The following is a 14711-nucleotide window of genomic DNA, read 5'->3' on the forward strand; positions in this document are numbered from 1 at the left end:
AAAGTACATTTTCAGTCATTTTTAGCCCAAATGTCTTGGTTAGTCAGTAGTACTGTAATATTGCAACCAGAAAAATAGCCTACATGTATTATTAGGAAATCTAACATTCCATCAGAGCTTTACAATGTTAATTATATATATTTAAAAATGCAACAGGTTTAAAATCAAGAAAAAAATTGCTTATGATCTTAATCCATCAATATATTAAGACAGCCACGGTAGAGTTTCAATAGAACATTTATTTCCCCGTATGAGAAAATACTGTTTGAGACCGGTTATTTGGTGGGTAGGTAAAATCTGCTGTTTGTACAAGCTTAAAATTTCTTAGAGGTTCCATCTTATAAACGGTGAACAAAAGCTCCACAACTTTCTACAATAAATACAAGGTTCTGTGCTTGATGGTGAAAAGGGAATAACAGCAAGTGTACAACATGTCGTCATCACCATCCTTCAAACTTTTCACCGTGAAATCTTAAAAAGAACTGAACCAGGATCTGAAAGCACATGTGAAGTTAGATCTTAAAAGCCTATGCAATAGTTTACCATCTTAAATAAGAGATCTGCTTTCCATCTTGAACCAATATAATTTAATTCATTTATCTCTTTACGGTCCATAAATAAATTACTTTTCTGTATCAAAAATGAGAATATATATTTAACCACAGACAACCGTGAGTTGGTACATATACACATACATACACGATCGTATGCCGTTAATGTACATATATATGCACACACTCACACCATCCGCTATCAAAGACAAGCAGGATACACTACATAGGAAGTCAGTTCCTCTGAAAATCTTTTTACATGTATATACACAACCTTCATGTCTTCATTCCTCCAGGCAATTTATTTCACAATAAACAAGAGAAAAAAAATTAAATTAGATACTATATGATAAAAAAAAAAAAAAACATATAAACAAGTGTCTTTACAATATACAAGAAGTGGTTTTTAAAACTTTAAAAAGTAAAAAGCTATCTTAAGAAAATGGCAGTGATTCATTCAAACGTTTATATTCTTTAAGTTCATTCATTTAAAACACATTTTTCAGAAATTAATTGCTCTGAACGTACCCAAACGCTATGTGTCTATGTGTGGTTTAGACTCGTCATCACCATAAAGTGACACCTCATAAAAACGAATTATTTGTAGAAGCCACCGCACTTTCCTGTCCTGAATCTGAAATGACTGAGAGGGTTGTGTCATGAACACATGGATAAACTAAACTGAACTGAATGATCGGGGGTCTAGTACCTGGTGCACTAACCAAATGGCTCTCAGCCCTCCTTAGAAAGCCCATGTGAGTGGTACGTTAGGACAGATGTGGTTGGCGTTTCTGTTCTACATGTAGTTGGAGCCGACAAAACCATGATCTCCTCGAACTCGGCTCAAGTGGATTATAGCTCGGTCGTAGGCCACCTGCACGGACTTCCGGATACTGGTTTTCTTGCCCTCCATCATACGCAGTTTATCAGCCGTGTCGTCAACGCCAAGAGGGATCACTTTATCTCGTGGCAGCCACTGCCTGCAGAGACATACGCAGGAACAGAAAACTCAGTGACAGTTCCTTCTGAAACCAGTAAAGCCAGCAGATACTATCAATGGATATCTGAAAATGCAAAGTCTGGAGGATAAAGCTGAAGTAAATCCCCAGTGCTGTGCTCACCAGGTGCGTTTGTTGTCAAAGAAGAGAACCAGGAAGAGTTTCTCGCCGGCTTCTTCTTGTCTCTGCTCACCAAGGCGCAGCACGTCAAGCGGAGGCACAGGGATGGGAACTCCATTGTGCAGAAGACCCTCCTGAGGCATGTCTGGATCTATGATCTACAACATAAGAGCAATTCAAACCATTCCTTTAATATTTGAACGTCAGTGGTTTGCTTTAACACTGCTCACAACCCCAAAAAAACAGGCTATTTGGTGAGAGAAAAAAAAGGACGAATGGGAAGTTGTGAATGAGGGATTTGTAATGGTGTCCAAAAATAAAATGCGTCATAGAAGAGAGGTAAATTTTAATAACATTTTGAAATAGCATGGACTAATGCAGGGTTTTTCCAAACTGGGATTTGTGAGTCAACAAAGGTGGTAATAAGTAATAAAAATAAAAATTATTATATTCAATAAAATAAAAATGATTCAAAATATAAAAAACAATCAAAATAAAACACTTAAGTGTTTGCTGATGGAACTGCAGTGAGTTCATAGAATGCTAATTAATTAATTCCAAAAAATTATCAAATTAATTAATTTATTTTATGAAAATAAAATTTTAATATCAATACAAAAAACGAAATATAACAAATAATAAAAAAGGTGAAAAAAAAAAGTTTACTAGTGAAGCAAGTTGATGAAAATAATAGACCATAAAAATTATATACGTAAAATATTCTATTATATTTAAACAAAAACAAATCAAAATATAATAAATAATAGCAGTCAAAATAAAACACCTATGAAATTTTTTTTTAATGACAACTCTGAAATATTAACTTCTCAGAGGTGTTTTAGCCCCCCCCCCCCCCCAAAAAAAAAACCCATTGATAATCCCTGTATTGTGAATAATAATTCATAATCAGACCCGGAACATGCATTAATGATGTTAAAAGGGTAACTTTTGATGTCAGGCCTGTCCCATTATTGTGAAAGGCTGGCAGAATTCTGAAGCCAAAAAAAAACTAAAACATTTTGACTGGTATGCTTAACCTAAAATAATTGAACCAACATGTTGTATTCATGTAATATGAATGTAGAGCGCCCTCTCTCACCAGAGCAGGGTAGGACGGATATCCTCTGCTTTTGGCCCACACCAAATCCAGAGGTTCAGGTTCAGGCACATCACCGTTTGACAGAACATCTGCATACAACAAAGATTTTAAAATATCCACTTTGGCACATTTTTTTTTTTTTTTTTTTTACAAATACACTGACATTTCATAGGGATTCATTTCTTACCAGTCCCAGTGTAGTCAGAGTCTCCGTTAACAGTTTCTAAAAAAGGGACTTTGGACAAAGCAGGTTTCCCTCTGCTCTTTTTAAGGGGTGAGACACTGAAAGCAAAAAATGATCAGTTAACTGCACATCAGCTATATGATGCAGAGAGGTTTCAGGTTTTAGTTTTTCCTCTTACAGTTCTCTCAGAGTCGGAGATGAGCTGCATTCTGAGTCAGAGCCGCCATCTTTGTGCTTTCTGAATCCGTTGGTGAGAGCTAAATAAAAAAAAAATAGAGAAAGGGGTGTTTGAGAAAGGTTTCATTACTATAAAGTATCCATACCACAATTTCAGTTCGTCATGAAAAAAAGATTGTGCATGCTTTCTAAAATGTAAATAAATAAAATGAAATGTTATCCCTTCAAGGTCTCCTCCCATTTATGGATACTGATACAAAAGTGAGTTTGTTCTGGTATGATATTACAACCATAAGCACATTTACATTTTGTTTAAGGCATATAAAAACCCACAGGGGTGACAACAGTTATTTACAAGTAAATAAGACAGGGTTACAATTAGAAGCTTGATGGTTAAACATTAGAAAATGAAGAAATTATAACAAATATTATATTATTATTGTACATTTTACAGCTGGACAGTAAAACATTTATTATTTTTCCTTAATACTTGTAGAATATATTTGTACGATAGCAATATTTCCTATTTTGTTTAATATTTTGAAGCAATAATAAAAATTATTATTTTACATAATGATGTTGTGCAAACCTGGAACTTTCACCAAAACAGTTTCTAACAAATGCATTTTCATTTTCAAATGGAAAATCTGTAATAACATTTTCCACCAAAATCATGGTGCCCTATCACAAAATCATTTCAAATGCATCATGTAAAACAGTTGTTTTCTTCACCAGGCTCTAGAGTGAGTCGAGGGGGTGTTCTCTCGCGCTCTGGACTGCAGCTGTGGCTTCTTGCTCTCTGTTTGGCCGGGGTTGATATGGGCGGAGGTGTTGAAGGTTTTGGCTGGGCTGAGGTTTCAGTCTTGATGGTGGCGATGCAGTTGGGTGTGCGTGCAGGGTCTGGGTCAGCGCTGATGGCCTCCTCCCTGCTTCCGTTCTGCATCTGATTGTCTCTCTCACGCTGGAGCTTTGCTCCATTTTTTGCTTTTCTGAAAAGGACGGACGTCCGCCGGCCGACCCCTCCTGTGGCAGGCCGGGTCGGTGACTCTGTGGTGGAAAGGCCATTGATTAGTTTGTTCTCAGGCGGGCGGTCCTCAGGTTTGGTGCAGCTGTTCACAGGGGTGGTGTCTGAATAGGCCTCTTGGCTCTCAATGTTGAGTTTGAGGCGCTTAGGTGTGCATGGGGATGTCCTGGGGTCAGATGTCATGGGGCGGAGGGTTGGCGGTTCTTGGTGGGTGTCTGCTGGTGGAGGGGACAAAGCCAGGCCTGTGGGTTCCAGCATGGGTGGGGGGGTTGATTTACAGTCATCTAGATGAAGAACAACATCCAGATGTAAAAAAAAAAAAGTTAATTATAAGTTAGACATGATGAAAGTAACAACTTGCGAACCTTGAGTAAAGGCCAGTTCGCACAAGGATGGTAACTATAACAATAGTGAAAAAGTAATAGTTAATTCTAAATTTAAAAGAAAAGCACACCACAACTATAACAATAGCCATGTTTCCATCCAAAAATGCTATTTTAATTTAAGCTTAAAACAGGAACATTGCATAAAATATTTTGCGAATCAAGCACCGCTTCCATTCTACGATCCAAAGAGAACAAAATCATCACTTCCTGATAAACTGGCACTAAATATCACTAAGAAAAGTAGGAGAAGACATTGAATATAATAATTTTCATATGATAAATCACTTGTGCCTCAGACCGAGCAGACAAATCAATAAATGCTGTCATTGCTGTCAGAAGTGCTGTTTGGGAATGCAGTTGTATAATTCAGGCATTTCAGAACGATCAAAAAAACATTTCGAATGCTGTGCAATGCGATCAGTCCACTGGTTAGTCAAGTTATCCCATCCCATTGTGCAAAGTCACAAGACATTAGATGCATGTGGTGGAATTTATTCAGTAAATGTTTCAATAGTAGTTAATGCAAAAAAAAATTTAGGATAAAAAGTTAATCCAAGTCAATTGTGCGTATACATTTTTTTAATGTAAATTAGTCAATTGTGCGTATACGTTTTTTTAATGCAAATTTTTTGAATTTATGACCATCTTGGCATTACCATTCAGCAGGTTTTTTATGCGATATACCAAAATGCGCATAAAATTAGGTGGATGGAAACATAGCTAGTAATACCACAGTGGAACTACATCTTTGGAATCCCTCTCAAAATGATTTCTTTTCCTCCAGCTGATAAACAAACACACTGACAACCAATCAGACTTGCATCCTGCTATAAGAGCTTGAGCATTTAAAGTAGTAGATGACAAAACTGCAGTGTGTACTTATAATAAACAAAGTTATCATGCACAGGTGTGGATGGGAATATAGTTGTACTACTGTAATGTAGATTTTGATTTGAACAGGCCTTATGTCAAGAACAGTTTAGAGCAAGTAAACAATTCATTAGAACTATTGGTTTGAATCAGAGTACAAGACTAGTTTTTGACTATTTTTGATCGATTTATAAAAGTAGAGATGTAACCAAAGTAATGTGTGATACTACTGCATGTGTGACTGGAGTGAAATCTGTTGTTTCTCCAAAGTATCCAGATTATTTTTTTTTTATTAAATATTAACAATTATTATTTTTATTATTATTTTTTTTAAAATCTGAGATTACACCATGTTTAAAGTTATTGTATCTCAAAAGAAAGAGTCGACTCTAAATCATTGAAACGAGTTGTTTTTAAAACGAATCCCAAGCCGTTTCATGTTGACATCAACATGAAACATTAGTATATTAACCGCCCACTTGTTGGACGCGCAAACCCAGAAAACTTGAAAACTTGGTCTGAATGAAAATGCTAATTCATTCTTTGCCACTATATGCGCTTTTGGAGTGGTAAAAATATTGGTTTCCCCGGTAACACTGTACACAAAGCAGTACTGCGCTCACAAACACTGCTTTATCAGGCATTAGAGCCATGATGAATTGGAAATGAGACCAATCGAACCAATGACCGCAGATTAGCACTACGCAAAGGAAGGGTTTGGAAAAATGAATCGTTGAGCGAATCATTTGGGAGTCGTTGAGCAAGTAAAGTAAAAATAAACGCATGTTATAAAACAATGAGAGTGTTTTTTGACCTTGCATGCATTTCAAACTGTTGTTGGGGACCCCAAAACCAAAAGATGAACCTTTCATCAGTCATAATAGGGGCACTTAAAATGAAACGCATACATTGATGAATGTCAATAACATGCATTTACAAAATGTTGAAAAAACATGTGGAATTCTGGAACATTAACTTAAAAAAATGGAAATTCTGAACACCTGGTTCTTGATCCCCAATCATAGTCAAGTCTCACCTTTATCTGATGACGACAGGTTATGTTCACCATCCATCTCCTTGTCTTCATCCTCTTCCTCGTCTTCCTCTTTGAGGTCTCCATTGAGCATGTGTGAGTTCCGCGACTGCTGCTTATAGCGGATGTTGTTGATTTCTCGGCGGAGCAGGCGTATACGGCGTGTGCGTGCACCACTCGAGCGCATGGACGTCACCACATCTAATTTATCTAGCAGCTCCCTCAACTGGTTTTCCGTCGTCATGTGCAATCGATTATCAGGGTCTAGCAGCGTGTCGACTACACAAACAAAACCAACCATTAATAACAAAGAACAAAAGGTAAACGTAATGCCACTGCATTCTTGGAAAAATAAAGCTTAATTATGTCATGTTACAATAAAAGTCAAGAAATCCCGCCTAATTGTAGGCAATTTATTTAGTTTTATATGATTTCTTGTTAACTACTCACCGTCTTCCAAAGTGCAGCGGTAGTAGTCATTTTTATGTGGCGATTCTGCCAGGTGCATGCCCGTGTCCAGGTCGAAGCCTGTGTTTTGGGCTTGTCTCTGAGCGTGCCTCAGGATAGCGCCCCCTAGGTCCCTCAGGCGTATTGCAGCTTGGTAAAACACAGTGTCTTTAGCATTATAAAGCAGGCAGTTATTGATCATGAGGTTGAAATCAGCCTCAAGGTCAGTGACGGAGCGATATTTGTGAGCCTCCAATTTGGATTTTATGGTGGAGAAGTCCATGGGGTGCGTGATAAACTCCAGGTAATCTGGGACCTGAGAACCCAAGAACACAGCTTCTGTGAAACTGAAACTTCAATATGAAGATATTAGAATTGTAATAAAAGATTAGATTTGTGTTTTATAAAGCTTAATGCATCAATTCATTTTTAAAGCCGTTTTATTGGCCAATATACAAAAAAACACCTTTGCCACATATTAATCGATCATGACTTGACAAATTTACATTACTGTTCAAATGTTTGTACAAATGCTGTTCTTTTGGAGTTTCTATTCATCACATAATCCTGAAAATATATTACATTTTCTACATAAATATTAAGCAGCAAATCAGCATATTAGAATGATTTCTTAATGTGACAGAGACTGGAATTACAGCTATTGTAATATTTCACAATATTACAGTTTATACTATATTTTTGACCAAATAAAGGCAGTCTTTGTGAATATATAAGAGACCTTTTTCGCAAGTTTTGAACAGTAGTGTATATGAATGTACATAAAATAAACACACCTCTTTCAAGTTGACAGGCTTTGCAAATATTTTTGCAGTATCTTTCTCCTGAAGCTGTTCTAAAGTGGATCGCAGCAGTACCAGGACTGGAGTTAACTGATGCTCGGTCACAGCTTGCTGAATCTTTACCTACAGAAGCAACACATGGTTATATAGTGAGATGCCTGAAATTCTTATATGGTAAAAGTGACAGAAGTCAGCAGATGTTATTAAAAAATAAAAGTAATGGGTCGTATTTCTTCATGAAAATTACAGTCTGTGGCTTTTAGTCCATGTCTGTGAGCTTTAAGGTCATCCATATGTAGTTCTAAATGTTGACAAAACTCAAATTGAGCAAATTTCAATTTATTGCAAATCCTTTTTAAATTCGTAATCTTCCAGAAAACTTTAATAAAAATGCACGCATATACATTTCTGTCCAATGAAAAGTTCCTTTGAATGTGAACATTCCCTTCCCCTAAATAATATTGATATTACAACAGCAAGTAGCAAATTAGAGTTTGTCAGTATGTTCAGTTGCACTAATGCTCATACATTACTTCCCTTCCAAACCACCAATTAGTTGCAAAGGAAGTGGCAGAAATGTATTCATGTTAAAAATGTGCCTTCAGAATTTTCATTCATAGTATAAGATATCACATGTGGTTTTGCGAGCTGAAAAAAGCAGACAAGCCAAATCTCAAGAAGACCAAATTCACATGCAATATTTGCCAAATCAAGTCATATCCTAACTCTTATGCTCGCTTTACACTGCAGCATAACGGCAACAGCAGGCTTGTGCTGTACTTTCACAATGACAGAATTTCTGCTGCTCAACAGTTTCGGCTCTATACAGAAAAAAATAAAATTGTATTATATACCAAATTGAGTGTTCTCTTTGATAATAGCTATAAATTATAAAATGATTATTGGGAGCAAGCAATTGAAAAGCAGTTTCCAAAACCAATAGAGAGTTAGCACAAACTTGATCCTCACAAATTCTAATATTCATGAGGAGGGGCATTATATTTACACATAAATGGTAATTTACCTTAAACAAATTTTCATATGGATATTCATATGGATTAAGGAAGAGTTATTAAAAACAACATGTCTGTGCTGCTTTCACCAAGCCAGACATGGCATCTTTTTTTCATTCAATTGTTTACTTCAGTGTTTTATATCGCTTCATAAAAGCCTATATGGCATTGATCTTGTTCAATTAATAGCTTAATGGTGCATTTTCAATTCAGCTTGCCACATGAGACAAAAATAGGCTTGGCACATGTTTTATTCTGGAGGCTGTAAATATGAATCCAGAAATAACTACATCCTGCTTATAATGTCGAACAGACCTTAAAAACATGACTCTGGCTCGACTATATTTCTGGTTTCAGATAACTTCATTGTCTTTATTATGCAAGAATACACAGTTATTATATGTAACATTTCAGCATGTTACCTGATCTCTCTTCAGTTTCTCTCTCTTGCGAATAAGCTCGATCAGGAGTCGCGCTCGCTCCAGATCGTGACGAAGCTTCTGCCAGTATTTCAGCTCTTCTCTCACAGCATTCAGCTTTTCATCTGGCTCCACCTACACAGTTTATAACAGTCAATAATATGCATGCACAATGCATGATATTGTAGTTGTGCATCAGGGGTGTGGCTTATGTATACAAAATTTAATTACGCATAAACACTGACCTGTTCAACACTTCTCTGACCCTGCAGATGTGAATGTAAACGACGAATGAGAGGCACTCCGTTGCGTGACTGACGCTTAAGCAACCAATAGTTGTGAAGTCTCTGCATGAACTGATTCTTCTTCTGTATGATCACATCTTTAGAAATTTTGTTCAATCTGTAAAAAGACCAGCAGAATAATTAAGCTCTTTTATTTGTTATAAAATATTGTTTAATACTTTAGAATAATTATAAAATAAAATGTATTTGAAAATATGTACACATTTTAATATATGTATATATATATATATATATATATATATATATATATATATATATATATATATATATATATATATATATATATATATATATATATATATTTAATAATATATGCATTTGTAAGCTATAATAGTATATATATATATATATATATATATATATATATATATATATATATATATATATATATATATATATATAAATACATATATATAAATACAGACACAAGACAATTACATGTATATTATATATATATATATATATATATATATATATATATATATATATATATATATATATATATATATATATATATATATATATATATATATACACACCCTATTATTATAGCTTACAAATGAGGAATACAATAAAAATAATTGTTAATTACATTGAAATGAAATATAATTGTAACAAAATATATAAAATTACATTTGTAATATATAATTTATCTTTTTAAAGAAACAAGTTAAATATATATGATATACTTTATGATTACCTGTGAGTAGGTATTTCTGGGACAGTGATCAAAGGCGTTGTGACTTTTTTTGACACCTCTTCTTTCATTCCTTTCTTCTGCTGCTGCTTAGAATCCAGTTTATTGCTTCGTTTCTGCTTCTTGAGCTGGGGCGTTTGTGTGTAGGCACTGCGACCCCTGTTAGCCCGACACCCCAAAACTCTCCCCCCGGTCTCTTCATCATCCGACCCGTCCTTCGCAGGCGGAGAGTGCGCCTCACAAAACGCAGTCTTTTTCACTGAAAACGTAGTCCCATTCACAGTAGTCTCTCTGACCGGCTCTATTTTCATAAAGAGTCCAGCTCTCTGCGCACAGGTTACATGGAAAGCCGTGTAACAGTTGGCCTTGTGGCACTGAATGGATGCTCCACAACCTTTCTGCTTGCACAGGTAACATGTTAGCTTCCACCTAGCAGGTGGAATGTTGTCTACGCCCTCGATGGGCTCAAGGAAGACTGTGTTGGCGAAACACACCTCCGGGATCCAAATAGCACAGACCACATGTGCCCATCGCCCGTCGCTGGTTTGTTTAAATGCTCCGCCCCGATTTGGGCAAAGCACGCAGTCCACGGGGTGAGAGGGCGACTGCAAGCAACAGCGGCAGAGCCACTGGCCCTCAGGGATGTAGGGAACGCCGTAACACTCCTGGTGCACCGCCAGGTTGCAGATGTCACAAAACAGGATGACGTTACTGTTGAGACATTCATCGTCGAGGCAGACGCAGCAGAAGGCGTCTTCGTCGATGATACTCTGTGAGGGCGCTTGGCTTCGCAACTCTAAGAACGACTCCTTTTCTAGGCGATCTATCAGGATTTCGAAAGTGTCGGGTGACACTTGCGGATGGCTTTCTGACACTCGTTTTTCGTTTACCAGCTCCAACCAGGCCACGTCCTCCTCGTCCATGTCATACTCCGCGTCCGTTTCCATCTCTTCACCGGACTTCTCAATGTAACGGTAATATGCCGAAGGGCGAGGAGGCACCTCGACTGGTTCATAAGACTCTTGTTCTCTGAAAGTGGGTTTGGGTAAGGTGCCATGGTGGCTGTTCACGCTCGAATTCATCTGAGACTGTCCACAGTTGGAGCTGTGGTTCTGTGATGAAGACGATGACAACTGCTTCACGTCTTTCTTTTTCCCCTTATGGGCTCCCGATCGTCGCGGGGAGCTGACAGCGGTGGTCACCGATGACTGCTCGCTGTTCTCTTTGTTGCTGTTGCACTCAGCAATGTCCTGAGCTGTCATTTCATCTTCAGTGATCACCATCAAGGGGTCGAAGATGCTGATCCGATGCAGTCTTCCATCCAGATCCACCTCCACAATCTTCTGAGCCTGGGCGTACGTTAGGGTTTCTCTGGTGGGTGAAACCTTCAGCTGGTAGGGAGAGAGCGAGCGTGGCTGTGACGCCCCTCTACCAGCTGTACCTGTGTCCGCGGCATCACTTTGGGCCCCGGGCAGGCCTCCCCTCCGTCGTGGTTTTCTCATGGGGACTCACACCACGCTGCCCCTTTGTACCTTGACCTGAGTGGCAAAAAGAGAAAAAGAACAAGCATAAGATTCCGAATTGATTTAGAAAACACAAAGATACCAATGTGCAACTGTCCTTTCATTTTCTTGCCAAATAGTCAACACTAAGAAGTTTTCATATCACCCATGGTCGACTGTGTCATATATCTGTAAATACTGTGCACACTCTCATTTCCTGGAAGTGGTCACAACCCGCATCATGACATGCTGGTAATCTTTTTACTTTTTTTAATTTTACATTTTTATTTTATATGTATGGCTTTATACAACATTGTAGTGTTTTGTATAAATGCAAAAAATAAGCATATATATATATATATATATATATATATATATATATATATATATATATATATATATATATATATATATATATATAAATAAAACAAATAAAAAGGCTATTAGGTATCGTATTATTATTAAATGCAATTTCGATTAATTAGCAGATTCACCCCTTTCGTAATTTTCTTACACGACCTTTATAACTTTGCTTATTCTATTGTTTGCACACCTAAAAAAATTTGAAATTATGACGTCTATTTTAATTATGCTAATATGCATTGTTGCATTATGTTAGTTATTATAGAATTATAAAAAAAATTTAATTTACATAATAGAATAATACATTTACAAATTTACAAAACTGTTAAACTAAGCAATACTGCAGTGTTTTGTATAAATGTAAAAAAGTAGCTTAAAGGCTACTTGTCCATGTAATATAATAATATTATAATTATTAAGTATAATAATAAGTATAAAATCGAATATGAAATTATTGTATCGGCATGTAAATGTAGACATTGCTAGTTAAGTTAATTACGAACATTCGATTATACAAACTCATTTGAAGGATTAAGTTGTGGCCGGTAGCCAATTTACAGTGTTTTTATTTTCGCTGTTCAATGGGCGGGACTTTTGATCTCAAGGCCTCTAGCAGTTCGACCTCTTACTGTCAACGCTAAAACCACTTTTAAATCGTAATACAGAGTCACACCGAAGTAATACATTCGTATCAACTACCTTAAACATTTCAGGAGGCACATTGAAAAACTTAAAGTGGAGTTTTAGGGGAATTTGTCACTGAAGTGAGACAACCACCAGAGGCTGAGAAGTTTATCAACCCTCATTCTTGGACAACCAATCACAACCGTCCACCCTCTCCGTCCAGCCAATCAGCGGCGATAAAAAGTATCACACAAGGATAATAGTTAGGTTGCGCGTCCTCGATTCTAGAACGAAACGTCAGCCATATTTACAGTCCAACAGAACTTGAGATTCACCTAAGTTTCCCGAAAACCCCCTTACACTAACATAAACAATGACAACACCGTTACCGCTTCTGATCATAAAACTGTTGTTCTCAGATGGCGTTCATAAGAATATGCTTACCGGTAAACTCTGAAGAGATCGAAACGCCGAGGCTGCTAAAGCTGGCGGGCTAGTTAGCCGCTCTAGCCCGGGTAACCAGCACAGAAACCCCGCGTGCGGTATCCAAACAACCAGCTGAGCAAAGCGACCGTTGACATTGATCTCACAACTTCAACTGGCGTCAAAACATATAATACACATTCAAAACCCGACAATTTACCGTATTTTCCAACCACGACTTCCGTGGAGAGGCAGAAGCTTTTTTGCGAAGGCAGTTTAAGCTGGTGGTTTGGCCGAAAAGCCGGTAAAAATTCGCCGATAAAATGTCTCCCGTCTCTCAGTCTTCCATAGTTTCCTCCAGCAAATGTCTTCTGCGCATTCATGAATATGGATTCATGTCCAGCATTTTAACTTATCGTCGACGTTAAGTTAGATTTAGACGGGAGAAGCAAAGCTAGCTGGCTATTTTCAGCTTCGACTACTACAACCGTCGCTGCCTGGATAGATAGTTAGCAGTTCGCCAGAAACAGAGGCAGAGCGGAGCTCTCAGTCGAGATGGTAAAAACACGCCCCTTCAGAAAAGCAGGCCATCTACTCTCTCAGCTGCACGAGTAATTTAATAAAGCGTTGCGCTAATGTTTATTTAACTCCTTTTAAGTTTATGCCACTTTAATGCGTTTAGGGACCAGTGCGCTTCCCACACAGTTCATGCTGTGGTCAGAGTTCATCACGACCTGTGTCAGCTGTAATGCATACAGCTCGACTGGAGAGGTGCAGACATTAGGCCAGTGAGCGAAGAAGAGGAGCTGAAAATTACTAGATAAACGAAACATTAACATTTATATCAGCAAACATGATCACAAACCCATCCGAGGTGGACGAACACAGTTTACATGAGAGGAAATAACATTTTCTGTAGGCTATTCGAGACATGGGTATATTGGTACAGTTGAGTTAAGGCATACATTATTACATACAAGAAACAAAATACAGTACTAAAGCCAAAGAGAACAGTAAAATGTGAAAAATAAGTCAGATCCTGGAAATCTCACACTGATGTGCTACTCACAACCTTGCTTGGTGCCATTTGTCATGGACCGTAAATCACTTCCACAAGCTAAACATCCTGTCACACCTTTCAAAGGATTTGAAGGTAACCAACAAAAGCCTTAAAGTCAATATGAAATTAGAATGGACCATTTGTACTTTCTGAATACACATTCTTCGTCTTGTGAAAAATTTGTTGTGCATGTTACTCCCAAAAAAGAAATGTTTCTCTGTAATCATTCAGTAAAATGTGATAATTTCCCCTAACACACCATTTCTAAATCCCTCCCCTTTAACCACCTGGCTTCATTTTGCTATGTAATTTTAACACCCACTTCACTAAAAGTCCCACTTGGATAAAGGTCCTGCTAAAAAAGCAGACACCGCCAGAAATTTTTTTCCTAGAAGCATACCTGGCTTCACTCAGAAATATGGCAGATTAAAATGGGTAACCATTGCCATTTCATCTTGACTTTAAATAAACAAGTCACAATTCTAAGGCTCATTTCTTTAAGTGTTAAACTGAAGTCAGTAACAGTGTCCGTTATGCATCCCCAACAATTCATTATACTTTTGTATACATTTGTGTGTGTGCGTGTATATATATATATATATATATATATATATAT

The 14711-nt window shown here is 37.3% G+C and overlaps 1 protein-coding gene across 2 annotated transcripts; it reads right to left on the reverse strand.

Annotated features, from left to right (window-relative positions):
* Positions 1 to 219: 219 nt before the first annotated feature.
* Positions 220 to 14687, reverse strand: LOC113106983 (bromodomain and PHD finger-containing protein 3-like). Of its 2 annotated transcripts, none has more exons than XM_026269085.1 (13): positions 13256 to 14687; positions 10127 to 11661; positions 9367 to 9523; positions 9125 to 9256; positions 7684 to 7812; positions 6893 to 7205; positions 6446 to 6721; positions 3862 to 4437; positions 3131 to 3209; positions 2956 to 3050; positions 2769 to 2857; positions 1673 to 1827; positions 220 to 1531 (listed from the first exon to the last, which is right to left on the reverse strand). In XM_026269085.1, exons 2-13 carry the CDS (start codon positions 11623 to 11625, stop codon positions 1348 to 1350), a joined length of 3684 nt encoding a protein of 1227 aa, XP_026124870.1. In that variant the 5' UTR covers positions 11626 to 11661; positions 13256 to 14687; the 3' UTR covers positions 220 to 1347. The 2 variants fall into 2 exon arrangements, with proteins under 2 accessions (XP_026124870.1, XP_026124869.1); XM_026269084.1 differs by having other exon boundaries at positions 13057 to 14687.
* Positions 14688 to 14711: the final 24 nt, after the last annotated feature.

Source organism: Carassius auratus, chromosome 8, assembly GCF_003368295.1.
Source record: "Carassius auratus strain Wakin chromosome 8, ASM336829v1, whole genome shotgun sequence".
In the NCBI taxonomy this organism is placed as follows: domain Eukaryota; kingdom Metazoa; phylum Chordata; class Actinopteri; order Cypriniformes; family Cyprinidae; genus Carassius; species Carassius auratus.